The following is a 17,623-nucleotide window of genomic DNA, read 5'->3' as shown; positions in this document are numbered from 1 at the left end:
TGATGGATGATTCTGCTGGTACATTCACTCAGAGCACTACATTGTCCTCGCAGTGTACAGAGCCAGATTTTGACCCTGATGAGACTCAGGTGCCCCTTCCCGCACACTATACCACCATACACGGTGACACAGAGAAAGGTGCACATGACATAGAAGAGGAGGTGATGGATGACCCAGTTGTTGACCCAGATTGGCATCCATTGGGGGAAGAGGGTGCTGCTTCCAATAGCTCAGATGAGGAGCATCCACAGCAGACATCGACATCGCAACAGCTGTTATCTGGCAGGCCCGGAGCACTCCAAAGACAGGTTCCAAACATCAAAAGAGTTGCTGGACAGCTTGTCCAGAGGGTCAAAAGATCACAGGGTGCTAGGCCGCAAAATGTCTGCCAAAGTAGGAAGAGTGCAGTGTGGCACTTTTTTGAACAAAATCCTCATGATCAGGCCAAGGTTATCTGTAAGAAGTGCGCAAAGACCTTTAGCTGAGGGAAAAATCTGAAAAATTTGAATACCAGTTGCATGCTTAGACATTTAACCAGCATGCACTTGCAAGCGTGGACACAACACCAAACCTCAAGTGCCACATGTGCAACTGATCACAACGAAGGTAGTCAGCAACGCTACATTGTTTCCCCCACTGTAAGCCCACCGGTTAGCACAGCAGCAAATGTTGGGGTGTCGTTGCAAGGCCACAGCAGTCAGGGAATCCCACTGTTATATCAACGAAAGACTGATTCTAGGCCATCAGAAAGAACACCAACTCCATCACCATCATCAACCCTCTCTCAGTCCGCCCTATCCACCGCTACTTCCACCATATGCAGCTATCAAGTCCAGCTCACCCTACCAGACACTATGAGTAGGTCAAGAAAGTACTCAGTCTCTCATCCGCGTACACTGGGTTTGAACGCCCACATTGCCAAACTAATCTCGTTTGAGATGATGCCCTTTCGGTTGGTGGAAAGCACAGCTTTCCGCGAACTCATGGCCTATGCAGTACCACGCTATGACCTACCCAGTCGCCACTTCTTCTCTCGCAAAGCCATCCCAGCCCTCCACCATCATGTGAAAGACCGCATTGTCCATGCACTCAAGCAGTCAGTGAGCGGAAAGGTGCACCTCACAACTGATGCATGGTCCAGTCGGCATGGCCAGGGCCGTTACGTGTCCATCACTGCGCACTGGGTTAATGTGGTGGATGCAGGGTCCACAGGGGACAGCGGTGGTGGGACAGTGCTGCCTAGCCCACGGTATAGGAAACAGTTGGCTGTAGGCGTTCGACCCTCCTCCTCCTCCTCCTCCAGAAGCGACAGCTCGTCCACAGAGCGCAGTCGTACGAGCACTCCATCTGCAGCTGCCACTGTTGCACACGATGTGTCCCCCTATCGAGCAGCTAGTGGAAAGCGTCAGCAGGCTGTGTTGCAGATGATGTGTTTGGGCGACAGACACACCGCCGAGGTGCTGGCCGAGTACTTGAAGCGACAAACTGAGTCATGGCTGGGCAGTGTACATCTTGAGGCAGGCAAGGTAGTTAGTGATAACGGACGTAATTTTGTGGCAGCCATAGCCCTTTCAAAACTCAGCCACATACCTTGCTTGGCTCACACCTTGAACCTGGTGGTGCAGTGCTTCCTCAAAAATTATCCGGAGTTAACAGCCCTGCTCCAGAAGGTGCGAAGACTGTGCGCGCACATCCGCCGGTCGCCTGTACACTCCGTTCGTATGCAGAAGCTGCAGCGATTGCTCCACCTTCCCAACCACCGCCTCATTATCGACATTGCAACAAGGTGGAACTCCACCCTGCACATGGTGGAGCGGCTGTGCGAGCAGAGGCAGGCCATAATGCATTTGTGGGAGGATACACGGCCAGGCACTTTGAGAGCAGACATGGAGTTGACAGGCGTGCAGTGGTCGAAGCTGAAAGACCTTTGTAAAGTCCTTCAGTGTTTTGAGGAATGCACACGGCTGGTAAGCGCAGACGACGCCATCCTAAGCATGAGCATCCCACTTATGCGTCTGCTCATGCAAACTTTGACGCACCTTAAGGAGCAGGCGTCTGCAGCCAATGTTGATGAGGAGGAAGAGGAGGAGGGAATCCTTGATGACATTCAGCCATTGTCTGCTCAGGGACCTCTCCTGGACGAGGTGGAGGAAGAAGAGGAGGAGGAGGAGGATGATGGGGATGATTACTTAGGGGAGGAGGATGCATCTCGTGGGGCAAGTGAAAATGTTGGCGTGGCAAGGTCTGGTACAGGGTTTGTGCGTGACTGGAGGATGTGGATTTGCCAGAAAGTGCTCCTCCACCCAGCACTCGCAGTGCATCATTGACACCCGGAACATTGGCCCACATGTCAGATTATGCCTTGCGGATCCTAAAAAGGGACCCCCGCATTGCCAAAATGATGAACGATGACGACTACTGGTTGGCCAGCATCCTGGATCCACGCTATAAAGGCAAATTACAAAACATCATGCCACAGGAGAACCTTGACCTAATATTGGCTAATAAACAAGCAACTCTGGTAAATCGGTTGCTTGAGGCATTCCCAGCACACAGCAGCGGTGATGGTTCTCACACGAGCCGTACGGGCCGGGGGCAGCTTGGCAGAGGTGTTCGTGGTGCACACAGCAGAAGTGGCGTTGGAGACAGGGGTTTCATGACAATGTTGTGGACTGATTTTTCAAATACCGCTCACACAACTGGTAATACTGCATCGATGGAAAGTGACAGGAGACAGCAGTTGTCAACTATGGTTACAAACTACTTTTCCTCCCATATCGATGTTCTCCCACACAGGTCATTCCCCTTTGACTATTGGGCCGCTAAACTGGACACCTGGCCTGAATTGGCCCAATATGCCTTACAGGAGCTCGCTTGCCCAGCTGCAAGTGTGCTATCGGAAAGAGTCTTCAGTGCAGCTGGATCAATCCTGACAGAAAAAAGGACCCGTCTGTCAACCCAAAATGTGGATGATCTAACCTTCATTAAAATGAACCACGCATGGGTTTCCAAGGATTTTGTCCCACCTTCCCCTGATGACACATAGGGTGACAGAAAAATGGCTTGCTTTGGTCCACCTCTTCCTGGTACTTCACCTATTTCGCCTTTTGCATCAGTTGAATGTCCAACATCAACATATGCCACTTTCTAAAACTCCCTAACTGTGCTGCCTCCCCCCCCATGGCCGGGGTCACCACCTAGCGCACGACACCGTGCGAGTGCCGTTGCCCTGGACAGGTGGGTAGGCCGACTCTTGGGCGCGGACACTGGCACAGGGTCCCTCATAGTGCAATCAAGTGTCTCTGACGGTGGTGGTGCACACCCGCCGTCAGACACACCGCTGTACTATGAGGGGCCCAGTGCCAGTACCGACGCCCACGAGTGGGCCCCCCTTGCTTGGCCAGGGCCCCAGCATTTGCAATCTTTACCTCTCCCTGCTCCTCCGCTGTGTAATCTGGGCCGTCAAATCCATACTGTGCCTGACACCGTCTGAGCCTGCCTCCTGAGACATATATTTTGAATGTGTACGCTATCCATACATGTTATCCGGGGATACGGTACCCCTTCTAACCTTTGTGCAATGACGTGCAATCCATACTGGGCCTAACACCGTCTGAGCCTGCCTCATGCTGTATAGACATATATTTTGAATGTGTACGCTATCCATACATGTTATCCGGGGATACGGTACCCCTTCTAACCTTTGTGCAATGACGTGCAATCCATACTGGGCCTAACACCGTCTGAGCCTGCCTCATGCTGTATAGACATATATTTTGAATGTGTACGCTATCCATACATGTTATCCGGGGATACGGTACCCCTTCTAACCTTTGTGCAATGACGTGCAATCCATACTGGGCCTAACACCGTCTGAGCCTGCCTCATGCTGTATAGACATATATTTTGAATGTGTACGCTATCCATACATGTTATCCGGGGATACGGTACCCCTTCTAACCTTTGTGCAATGACGTGCAATCCATACTGGGCCTAACACCGTCTGAGCCTGCCTCATGCTGTATAGACATATATTTTGAATGTGTACGCTATCCATACATGTTATCCGGGGATACGGTACCCCTTCTAACCTTTGTGCAATGACGTGCAATCCATACTGGGCCTAACACCGTCTGAGCCTGCCTCATGCTGTATAGACATATATTTTGAATGTGTACGCTATCCATACATGTTATCCGGGGATACGGTACCCCTTCTAACCTTTGTGCAATGACGTGCAATCCATACTGGGCCTAACACCGTCTGAGCCTGCCTCATGCTGTATAGACATATATTTTGAATGTGTACGCTATCCATACATGTTATCCGGGGATACGGTACCCCTTCTAACCTTTGTGCAATAACGTGCAATCCATACTGGGCCTAACACCGTCTGAGCCTGCCTCATGCTGTATAGACATATATTTTGAATGTGTACGCTATCCATACATGTTATCCAGGGATACGGTACCCTTTCTAACCTTTGTGCAATGACGTGCAATCCATACTGGGCCTAACACCGTCTGAGCCTGCCTCATGCTGTATAGACATATATTTTGAATGTGTACACTATCCATACATGTTATCCGGGGATACGGTACCCCTTCTAACCTTTGTGCAATGACGTGCAATCCATACTGGGCCTAACACCGTCTGAGCCTGCCTCATGCTGTATAGACATATATTTTGAATGTGTACGCTATCCATACATGTTATCCGGGGATACGGTACCCCTTCTAACCTTTGTGCAATGACGTGCAATCCATACTGGGCCTAACACCGTCTGAGCCTGCCTCATGCTGTATAGACATATATTTTGAATGTGTACGCTATCCATACATGTTATCCAGGGATACGGTACCCTTTCTAACCTTTGTGCAATGACGTGCAATCCATACTGGGCCTAACACCGTCTGAGCCTGCCTCATGCTGTATAGACATATATTTTGAATGTGTACGCTATCCATACATGTTATCCGGGGATACGGTACCCCTTCTAACCTTTGTGCAATGACGTGCAATCCATACTGGGCCTAACACCGTCTGAGCCTGCCTCATGCTGTATAGACATATATTTTAAATGTGTACACTATCCATACATGTTATCCGGGGATACGGTACCCCTTCTAACCTTTGTGCAATGACGTGCAATCCATACTGGGCCTAACACCGTCTGAGCCTGCCTCATGCTGTATAGACATATATTTTGAATGTTTACGCTATCCATACATGTTATCCAGGGATACGGTACCCTTTCTAACCTTTGTGCAATGACGTGCAATCCATACTGGGCCTAACACCGTCTGAGCCTGCCTCATGCTGTATAGACATATATTTTGAATGTGTACGCTATCCATACATGTTATCCGGGGATACGGTACCCCTTCTAACCTTTGTGCAATGACGTGCAATCCATACTGGGCCTAACACCGTCTGAGCCTGCCTCATGCTGTATAGACATATATTTTGAATGTGTACGCTATCCATACATGTTATCCAGGGATACGGTACCCTTTCTAACCTTTGTGCAATGACGTGCAATCCATACTGGGCCTAACACCGTCTGAGCCTGCCTCATGCTGTATAGACATATATTTTGAATGTGTACGCTATCCATACATGTTATCCGGGGATACGGTACCCCTTCTAACCTTTGTGCAATGACGTGCAATCCATACTGGGCCTAACACCGTCTGAGCCTGCCTCATGCTGTATAGACATATATTTTGAATGTGTACGCTATCCATACATGTTATCCAGGGATACGGTACCCTTTCTAACCTTTGTGCAATCACGTGCAATCCATACTGGGCGTGAGAACGGCTGGCGAGCTGTTAAGCAAGCTACAGCACCTGTCCAGACAAGTACTGGGATTCCCTAGCGAGGAGACTTATTTGATTGTTTTCTATGTTGGGACAGCAATTTTTGGGGAGCACTATACTCTGGAGAATGATAGATGGGGCCCACCATACACTGGAACATTCCAAAGGTGGACATCAGACACTGGAGCAGCATTTACAGGGCCCATTATACACTAGAGCAGTAGAAATGGGGCCCATTATGTTTGGAGCATTATTTGGGCCCATAAGACAGTGGAGCTTCATCCATGGGGACCAACATATACTGTAGCATTTTGTGGAGCTCATCATATACTGTTTCAAACATTATATGGGACCAATGATTTTGTATGGAGAAATAGATGGGCCTCGTCATGAGATGTAAAAAGTGAGGTATTTTTCATTGTACTATACCGCTATTTCTCTGCCGTATCGGAGCATGATGAGTTGTGATATGTGTTAAAGGGGCGCTCTTTCGCCCAGGGCACATGAATACCTGCAGCCAGCCCTCCCCCCCCACAAATTTAGCCAAATAACCCCCATTTTTCAGTGCGTAACTTGTATTATGAAGTTAATTAAGGTTGACAAGCTTAAGTAAGAAGAATTGATGCTTTTGGCATTCAAATGGGCACTGTAGGTGTGTTTCCTGTCCTCCTCTCACTGCCGACTTTTATTCCCCATTGACTTACATTGGGTTTCGTGTTTCGGGACGACCCCGACTTTTCCCTATAATCAGACGATCTTGCTCGACCCGACTTTTGGAAAAGTCGGGTTTCACGAAACGAAACGCGACCCTAAAAAAGCAAAAGTCGCTCAACTCTAGTTGTAGTACATTACTTCAATAAAATGGCGCCGAAGTTAGCCTGTACTCATACCACGATTTCTGTCGCCATTTTATTGAAGACACTGTATAAATGTACTAATAAAAATGCTCACCACCCTGGCATAGAACAGGTTCAATAGATAGTGTAATATAAAGGGAGATGTGTCTTTGTTGCCCATATCATCCAATCAGAGCTCAGCTTTCGTGTCTTAATCTGCTCTGGTAAGATGAAAGCTTAATTGTGATTGGTTGCTAGGGGCAACGAAGATGGTTTTCCTTTTAGGTTTCATGAATCTAGACCCAATATATAAATTCACATCATCCAATCTTAATAGTTAAATATTTTTCATCCATTTTGTACCTTTTGCAGAATTCAGCTTTCGGTAGTGAGTGGACATGTGGTCTTGAATGAGGAACTGTGTTGACAGAGAACATGAAGATCCAGAGAGGAGCGCTTTTGAGAAAGAAAAACAAAAAAGGAATCAAAATAGAATTATAGGATTTTCCTATGGGAGAAAGAAAGTTTAGCGATAATCGAGAATTTTGACGAGTATTCTGGCGAGTTTGGTTAGCATTCCAAGTCATGTTGCTAGGTTCATTAAAGAGTCGGATTTTGACTTAGAAGGTAGCTACCCCCAGGTGTCACTGGTGACAGAGTTTTCTTTTTTTTTTTTTACAGGTTTACATGCTTTTTCCATCGAGCATTGCAAATAAGAATCCATACTCATATGTAGGTGATAATTTTAAGACCTTAGTGACCAGATGTTAATGGGATTTAATGACTGGACATTTTTGAAAAAATACTTTTTGCCTTTCCTCTTTGCACTATCCTTTTTTTATTGCAGTGCACCTACACATTGTGTTATTATTCTAAGTTATATATATTTTAATGCGAGAAAAAATGTATTTTTTTTAATGCTGTTTTAGGGTGCATAACTGCATATTAAATTCTGTTTAATTTATAGAATTTATTTTGCAACACAGAGAAAGAGAACCTTTTGGTTTAATTAGTTTATGCTTATAATTTTTACAATTCAAGGTTCACACAAAATAATAGGTTGAATAAATTCTCAAGGTTATTAACTCAACATGTGGATACCTAATATGTGTTTTTTTTATTTTCATGTATTGTGTAATAAAATGTATTTTATATAAAGAAAATAGTATATTTTTGTTGTGGAATAACTCTGTGACCATTCTTGAGTGGCCCAGCCAGAGCCCTGACCTAAACCCAATTGAGCATCTCTGGAGAGACCTGAAAATGGTTGCCCACCAACGTTCACCATCCAACCTGACGGAACTGGAGAGGATCCGCAAGGAAGAATGGCAGAGGATCCCCAAATCGAGGGGTGAAAAAAGTTAAGAGTCTAAATACTCTCCGTACCCACTGTATACTGTGAAGGATGGCACAGGAGAGATCACACAGAATCCCACCGCTGCCACCACTTGTGAAGAACCTGCACCTCGCCACCCCACTGGACGTCACTATTACATCAAATGGATTACATAATGCGGTCATCCCACTTTTACAAACGTGACATTGCACACCCCCTGGGGACACGTAAGGTCGGTTTGGCACAGTTTTACACAGACACCCTCTGTCCACATGGGCCCAGGGAGGCACGAGGAGTGAGAGGAGGTGACACTGACGTGGCACCACACTTGCTCACAACCCTGACAGGTTGAAAGACCCCTTTCACTAGCATCAGTGAAACAGAGTGCTGCCGGCCTCATAGATATAATTAGATATAAGCCCAGTCTGTTAACAGGATTATATTGGGCCCAAAACCAGCCCTGGTAGCATGGAAAGTTAAACTGAGAAAAGAATGTCTGGATTTATGGATCAAGATAAAAAGAGAAGCCCAAGGTTAAATTATACATTTAATTGTCTTAAGGACACACTAGACAATACACATATATACAATCGTTAAACATATATGATAGTCAGATGTGCAAATACAATAGTGGTAGGACAAAAGATATAAGCAGATGGAGCATGTCAATTACTGGGTTGATATTTGACCATGTGTGCGCTGGGTCACAAGGTGCACGGCGGCTGCCAGCTGGCTCAAGGGTCCTTCACAATCTTGACTCAACATGACCCCTTTTTTAAGTGAACTGCATGCATAACAGTGAACACCACACCACATGGCCTTAAACTAGCCTTTATCCATTTTGGGTCACTCCACTCCTGCTCTCTAGGCTGAACCTCAATTCCCTCCCACTTGCCTCTAGCAGCTAAAAACTCCAAAACCTAAGATAAGTCACAATTCTTTAATGGACGGTCCTAGTGACCCGGTTTTTGTGCCATCTGATCTGGCCAGGCCCCTGCTACGTGTTGAGACTAAACACATCATTGCTATCTGGTTCCTATAAGCCATTCTACGTATCACCCCTGCCTGCAGTGTTATAATGGATTGAGACCCTGGGAAGCATTCAGTCCGTTCTAGAGATCTAGCAAGCAAGCCTTTATCCTGCTCTGAGCTGGCTGGCTCAAGGTGTGAGATCTGTCACTCACAGCCTTTTGAGGCTTGACCCTACCCCTCCTGCTGATCTAGGTGTCCTCAAACAGCTGCATGCTGAAGGGGGTTTATAAGTCCATGCTAGATACGATACAAATGATTGACATGAAATTATATTTCCCATATTCATGATAGAAAAACGGGGTTTGTAAACTTCACAAGAACGTTAATTTTTACCTATATATCTTGTGAATATCCCAACCTTAGTCCTATTTTTGTACTATTGACCCCTGATACAACTAGTTGAATTATTGTGAGATTGCCGGGAAGATTTAATATCTTGTCCTGTATTTCTAGATGGCTAAAGTTGCTGAAAAGTTGATAGACTTTGAAAAAACAGTCACTGAGAGTAAAGAATGGAGTTTTATATGCTGCAAATGCTGAGCAGGAAGTGATTAAACACTGATGTTGGAAACACGATAAGTTAAATTACAATTAGGGGGTGAGAGGGACGACCTGCCCTCTTCACCTCCCTTCACCATTAGTCTGCACACCCATAGAAACGTGGCTGCATCGGCTCCTCGCCTTATATGACACAATAAATATTATTCACATGAAACTAATCTCTTCCTGAAGTCTGCAATAAGCTCAACACAGCACAACGATAAGAAATAGCAACCCAAGAGCAAAATGTATCACTGGTGATTTTTTTTACGTTCCATAGAACCCATCCAACCTCCTAAAAAGCCTCAAAGATATGCCAGCATGGTAATTTGCACACGGCACCATGACCATGAAATATATTGACAATATATACAGATGTGTCCTTCTTTACCTTTCCTCTTGGCTGAAGAAAAAACTTGTTTTTGTGATGCAACATGCACATCTCTAGACAGAGTATCTCTATGTCACCACCCAATGGCTATCTTGTGGTTCGCAGCTTATTAAGGATCTTGCTAGCACATTGAGATAATGTAATGAATTTGTATTGTGAAAAATTGCATTTTTTTTAACCTACTTTTCAAAAAAGGCAACACAGGTCTCATCTGTAAGCGGTTAGCCAAAAACATATCTCCTAAAATTTGATTCTGCATTTATGAGACAGTTTAAAGGGAATCTGTCACCTCATTTTTCCGATATGAGATGTGGCCACCGCCATCAGGTGCTTATCTACAGCATTCTGTAATGCTGTAGATAAGCCCCGATGTCACCTGAAAGATAAGAAAAATGAGTTATGTTATACTCACCGGGGGGGAGTATCTAAGCTACAACTGTCAATCTTCTAATTATTTTCACCCATCTAAATAACCAAATAATCACCCAGAATGGGCAACACCTGGAGAAAACCCCACAGGCCCGGTTGGATTGGACAGCTGAGCTGTCATTCACAGTACTGACAGCTCAGCATGCCCCAGCCTCAGATTGGTTGGCTGGGTTGTCACTTATACTATTTACAGCCCAGCATGCGTCTGATCCTATAGGTCGGCTGAGCTGTCACGCTCAGCGTCCTTAGGACACAGTGAGGGGTGGAATCGTGAATCATGACAATAGCATAGTCACATAAAGTTTAGATATTAAGAAATGTTTTTGCACTTAAAGAATAGTTTTACTAAAAAAAAATGGAGGGGTATGGGAGTATAGATCTTTGTGTAATAATGGAAATGATACCTGTCTTTAGTAATCTGATTTCCCAGTGCTGAGAAATCAAGCTTTGAAGCCACATGTAAATTAGCTAGGAAGTGCATTGGGGGTGTGTCGATGCACTCTGAGTATGTAACCACTCCCCCTATGCACACCCAGGATAAAGTGAATGGGGCCTAAAAACTCGATTTTCCAGCACTGGAACATCAGATCACTACAATGCAGGTGTTATTTTTATTGTTAGGCTAGGACCTTTACAGCCGTACCACCAGTTTCAGTACTAAGATCATCCTGACATGTTTATTTTAGCTCCTTACTGTAAATGCACGCACTTGTCAGGTCCTCGTGTATGATTTAGACTGTGTTACACATACACAACTGGAGATACTTTATGAGGCTTGTGCTTCATTTGTAATAGAAGATATTCTCTACTAGAAGCAGCACAGATTTCGATGGAGAACGCCATGATATTCACCTCTGTGAAACGGAGGCCATGGGGGTAGTCGTGGCTAACAGTGGAAGTACTGGCACACCCTGGCTTCCCGCCACATTAACACATTGTAGTCCAAGAACTTTTTAGCCAGGATCCTTTTTTTTTTAGCACCATACACTGATAGTCAGAGTCCAAGTTCATTTTCAGCAAAACAACTTTACTCAGCTCGTCCAGTTTAGTCACAGAAACAGAACAAGATTCTTCGCAGAATATAACCATTCCGTTCCCTGTACTGTCCCTCACTCCTCCAGGGATATCACATCTCCGTAACATATCCGCCGGTACCGTAGCTTCCTGACTGGTCAGACTAACTCGCTATAGGAGTTCCTCGCCCACTTCCCTCTCTGAAGGTGAAGCTGGAGGATGGCTCTTACATTCCTTTCCAGGCCATAGGCCTCGGATGTTAAAGGTTGTTCCCACGAAGTTAGCTGCTACCATTCTTATGCTGCCCTGATATTCCTCCACCACCGTGTGACTGTCAGCTCTTAGGCCCTGGACCTCTGGGCTCCTCTGCTTAAACGTTCCCCCAGACACGACTGTACTGTCCTTGCTTCCGGATCCAACTGACGAACTTCAGGAAGCTCCCCAACTACTCTTCCTGAGCCCCTCCTAACCAGACAAATCCTATTGGTCTAACTAATCCCTATCCTATCTTACTGTGCTCCCCTACTGGTCTAAGTCCTACACGATCCCTATATCTTCGCAACACATAAACATAGGTACAATGCAATACACAATACATCAACATTACACGACATATGGAATATACCGCTTCTACCAGGAACATATGCAAGGCGTGCAGGGCATTAACCTAGCCCCCCGTACCCCTTACATCTGCATACCTGCGTATTAGAGGCATGCCTGGTATAGAAGAGATCTCATTAATTACCAAATTATGGCTTCATGCTTCATGCAAAACACAAATTAAATACTTATTGAATATTTGGAGTCAGGAAGGAATTTTCTCTATGATGGTCGTGTTTTTTATTGCTTTCCTCTTGATGATCCCGTCATGATAATAATGCACTAATTTTTATTTCTTATGAAGTACCTACACAGAATACGCCTAAAACAGATGATGTTTTTCTTGGATTGCTCATAATAATAATTCTTCTTCGGCTTTGTAAAAATGAACTCTCTGGTCAGAATAATTTAGAATATGAGATAAAACCTGAGGAAAGGCTTCGTGCTGCTTGTAAGACAAAGGGCGGCGGTGCTCCCCGCAGGTCCTCCCCGCAGGTCTGCGCTGCTTGTCTCATGTTCTCTCTGCTAGGTATTGTTTTATTAATGACAAAGTAATCAATTACCAAGCATGGGTCCAAACCTTCAGAAGCTCTGCACTAACATTAACTCTTAAAGTCATTGTTAAAGGGTCATATGCTGGGGCGGATACACCATTGGTGCAACCTGTGCAGCTGGTCAGGGGCCCACGTGGTAAGAGGTTAACATCCACCTCCAAAACAGGTGGAATTGGGCATTACGATGAGCCATTAGACTGCAAAGGGCCCATAGATTGTTCTTGCACAGGGGCCTCTTCTGTCTGGTCATATGATTGTCTTAAAAGGTGATTTCTTGCTTTGGAGGACCAGGCCTGTCCGTACGTGATTCATTTGATAGGCTGGCATGTAATGCTTCTTTTACCCTGTAGTGGCCACTGTATGGAAAATGTATAGCCAGATTAGGTTTACCACTTGATCGTTGGTGGTTTTGGAAGCCAGACCCACTGATTTTTTTTTTTGAGGACAGGTTTTTATTACTTAGGGAAGACTAGTTTCTCTAAAGCCGAAATAACATTGGGATCAATCATCATAACTCTGACTGCGAGACATTTTCAATTGTTAGTCAAATGATCATCTTACTTACTTAGCGCTCATACCTGATAATGTTTTAATGGCCACAAGGAGATAAGAAAAAGAGAAAGAACCAACAGCTTACCACAATTATCAAGGCAAACGTTGATAAAATTCCAATAGAGGATGCTCACATAGTACAGGGCTTGCATTCCTTACAGCAAGACACATGAAAAAAGAGGAAAAAACCCAGCACCAAAAATGGATGAAAAAAGTGTATTAAAAATCCATTTTATTTAAATACATTAACAGTAAAAAAAGTGCATTAAGAAATATGAAAGCAAAAGAGGGGGTTCAAAAATGAGACACCTGTGTAGTCCGCAAGGCTCTGTATTATGAACCTGCCAGCTCTGCAGGTGCTATGTATTTCTGCTTTTCTCCATTGAAGCTGTAATCACCTCTAGCTGGAGGGCTCAGCCATCTACAACTTTGATCGGTGTCATCCACCAGTGATATCTGGGCCAACTGGGAATCTGAGCCATGTGCGCCTACTGCACCTGCTGCCTCACTTGGCTCAGATTCCTGTTGGCGACATCATTTGTACCTGTACAAAAGAGGTTCAATCTACAGGTATGGAGCGGTCTCAGTAGCTGAGCCCGCTCCATAAAGCTCCATTAAGATTGGAGGTAGCTCAACAGTTGTAACCCTTTTGATGCCACTGTCAATACTGACAGCAGCATTGGTAATGAGTTAAAGGAGTCCCTTTTGACTCTCATCAACCCACACTTTACTGGATGCCATCGTATTATCATAGCAACCAGGGGCCTACCAAAGACCCTTGTGACTGCCATATAGTGAATGCTGAAAAGAACAAGGAGAATATCAAAATGGCAGAATTGCTGTTTTTTGGTCACTTTGCTACACAAAGAAATTACTAAAAAAAGATCAGAAAGTTGTAAAGATCCTAATCTGGTGATTGTAAAAACTACAACTCATACCAGAAAAGAAATCAAGCCCTGATACATACAATCCTGTTTGAGGTTAGGAGGAAAATTGGCGATGAGGCGATGAGGCGATGAGGAGCCCTCTCTTGCTTAAGGGATCATATAAGCCTGTATCTGCCCACCACCATGGGGGAAATAATGCCGTTGAGATCAGTGGATTGCATGTGTAAAACAAGGACATTCTGGGTAAGTTTTGCTAGCCATTTTTAACTCGAGCACACAAATGGGTGTTGAAATCTGGGAATGCATATTTATTTTACACAGATATATATATATATATATATATATATATATATATTTAATAGTATTAATTAGTAGTCTTTATTTAGTATTCAATAGTAGGATTTCTAATCCAGTTGCATAGAGTTTATCACCTGTCGCTAGTTCCTGGCACTTGGATTTTTCTTCCTCATTCCCATGCCATGAGCATCATCTCTATTATATTGTTTGGGCACTGTTATCTAGGAGCCTAAAGACTATTTTATTTGGGTACTACATGATTAAAGACAGTGGTGTGTAGGAGTGTGAGTATTGACTAGGATGCATTGAACGGTCTCCTGACCCAAAGGCAACAGCCTGATATATGCCTGTGAGGCCGTTGAGCTTGGGTCAAGAGACCAGTGGCCGCTCAGTGCACTATGGACCGTGACAAAAGGATGTGTATATGCACCCTAAGGGGGTCCCCCAAAAAATTGGACTTTAGCTTTATGCAAATGGAAAACAAAGAATCGGGAATAATGTATTTAGCTGGAGAATCCCAGTCGCTCCGAGGTTTATCTCACTCCAAAGCTCCCATAATATGTTTGAGAACCTCTTATAATTGAGTTTTCTCGTATAATTGTTAAGCTAAATCTCAGGAAAATATTGTTGTGTGTTTCGTTTCACAGCAACCTTCAGTCGTCTTCAGATTTATCTAATGTATGCGCAGAAAACAGCGCTCCGTCATATCTCTACAGAACATTACACAGAAATATGCAGCTTGGCTTCTAGAATTGTTGATATTTCATCTTTTTAATCTATTTTAATGTTTTTTTTAAAGCTATTTCTTAAAATATTATTTATAAACCCCTCCCCCCAAAAAATGTGCCTTCGTCAGGTCAAGGGTTACTTGTTTCATTTCTGTTTATTCTTTTTTCTTTTTTTAATTTGGAGTCTGAAGACTTTCAAATGACAATGTATTGGATCATGACTGATCACACCTCTATATATTATATATATGTGACAGATCACCATCAAAAAAGTCTTCTGGGTTGGTCTTTTAAAAAATGATGTCAAGTATGCATAATATGTGATGGGACTGACAGTAATTCTGGTTTGGGTTAGGGATGGTCTTCTCAAAGAAGTTGTGTTTTGCAGAGGTTTCACAGTACCATTTAGATGAGTGATGATGTTGGATCTCCACAAGAAGCAGCATGGACATTTGGAAGTATAGCAGGCCAACCATATATTTAGCAAAAGGCAAGCACATCCAGATCGTCTAGCTGAAAGAGATAAAACGCAAGATTCCCTAATGAACAGTTACTTGGAAGGACTAATTCCCCCAATTAGTTCAACCTGTGCTAATGAAGGAAGAGAGCGAAGCAATTCAAGATAATCCTGAATGAAAATCTGCTAAAGTCACCAAAGAACTGAGACCCGGATGATTTAATCTCCAACAAGGGCCATGACTTAAACATAAGGTCAGGGCTAAAATGAAAAGGCTTAAAAAACAAAACGAGTATTGACGAGTGGCCAAATCAGAGTCCAGACCTCATTCCAAATGAGGAGTTTAAGTTTTCTCAGAGCAATGAAGGTACTAACATTGATCATAAAAGATGAAATATATCAAAAGGCAAGAAGGGTAATGAAAATCCCTCAATCATAATAAATAGAGATGCCTTTCACACAGTATTATCAGATATAGTCAGTCACATACATAGGTCTGAGAGCAAAAGTAAAAAAATAAGTTATATATGCGGAATAACACCACTAAGTAAATCCTAACCACTTGGGATGAGAGGACTTGGTCTTTATTTCCCTCTCATTGCGTTTCTGTATTTTGGGGGGGTTAATTACTTATAATCTTATTTTACATTCTTGAGCCTCTAATCAACGTTAAGCTGGACTAGGCCCTCTTTCATAAACGGTTATTCTCATATTATTAAATTGCTTTAGTTAGTTACACAAAGAAAAAGGGAGAAAAAGACTAGGCTAATGATGGTATGCACATCCCAATAGACAATAAAAAACCTTTATTTCATATTGGATACAGTAAGCTAAAAACATTTAAAATACAGACAAAGAACCAATGACCCAGACACCCCCAAAAAACAGGTAATATGAATCTAAGATGTGGCCTATATTGGACTATTCATAGCCACCCATAAATAAGCAGGCACATATCATGCAATTCTATATAACAAGACAGCCATGTACATTGCAGGCAAAGATAAGGCAGAAAAACGGACTTGATATCAAGCATATAATAAAACAATGTAAGAAAATTTGTAAATCCTAACTGCCCTAAAGCATGTGGAACTAACCACAGAATGAAATTGCCTAGTGCAAAAGACACCCAAGAAAAGTCGCTGAAAAGTCACCGATTTTGTGACGCAACAGCGATCTCGCTACGTGTGACACATAGCGGCGACGGCCCCCCACTGGATATCACTGATCGTGCTCGAATGTCCTAGGACATTTTTTGATCGCTGGCGTCCCGCTGACCAGCATGCTGTGTTTGAAGCCGATGAGCGACCTCGTTGGCGACGCAGAACTCATGGACGCAGGCGTGAGTCGTCAGAATAGCTGCTGTGTGACAAGGTCCCAACGACCGCTGAGATCGTTATACGGATCGCTGGATCGTTGCTGTGTTATTGAGTAGATCTGCCTGTTTGACAGCTTACTAGCGACCATGTAGCAACGCACCAGCGATCCTTACCAGGTCGTATCGTTGTCGAGATCGCTGGTGCGTCTCGCTTAGTGTAACAGTACCCTAAGTTTTTCCTTCTGATTTGTTTGCTAATGTGGTAATACAAAGGAGGAACCTTTCTAATGTGATTTTGGAGAAGAGGAAACCTGTATGTGGGTCGCCCTCCCAGGGCTGTGGGGTGCTCGGTACCGGGCCCTGTGAGCTTCAATGGGAGATGTCACGGCAGCAGTGACCCGGCCCGTGGCCCTGGGCGCCCATTGTAAAAGGGGGTGGTTTTGGTTTCAGTGTGCTTGTAGTAGTGAAAGTTTATAAGTGAATGATTCGTGACGCCACCTGTGGTGTTCGGCAATGTGAATGTAAGCCAACGCTGCAGATAGTTCCTCTGGGACAGATGGTGTGGTGCGGCAATGATGTTATAGCCCTCCACAGGCAGGGCTGTAGTCCTAGGGCAGTGAAGGTGAGGTGACACGCCGATGGTGTAGTGTCAGGCGTAGAGGATGCAGCAGTGCTGGGCCGGTTCTCGCAGGAATGAGTGGAGGACACCAGAGCATGTAGTTCCAAAGCTTTACTCACAGTCTGTTGTACAAACAGGTGCCTGCCTCCGTGCTGTGTCCTCCGGGTCAGGAACTCAGTCAACCTCCCGGCCAGATGGAATACTCCTTTCC

General features: G+C 44.4%; 1 protein-coding gene across 1 annotated transcript in view; it reads right to left on the bottom strand.

The window, feature by feature from the left end:
* LOC141056874 (spermatogenesis-associated protein 7-like) overlaps positions 1–17,623 on the bottom strand; it is a 279,202-nt gene that overhangs the window by 118,996 nt on the left and 142,583 nt on the right. The window contains exon 3 of the mRNA XM_073553325.1: positions 7,022–7,114. Within this exon, the coding sequence (XP_073409426.1) occupies positions 7,022–7,114 (93 nt within the window). The remainder of the gene's footprint in view (positions 1–7,021; positions 7,115–17,623) is intronic.

This window comes from Dendrobates tinctorius, unplaced genomic scaffold (assembly GCF_039654945.1).
Source record: "Dendrobates tinctorius isolate UK_male_01 unplaced genomic scaffold, ASM3965494v1 ptg000201l, whole genome shotgun sequence".
NCBI lineage: Eukaryota > Metazoa > Chordata > Amphibia > Anura > Dendrobatidae > Dendrobates > Dendrobates tinctorius.
This window is presented reverse-complemented; position numbering and strand designations above follow the sequence as displayed.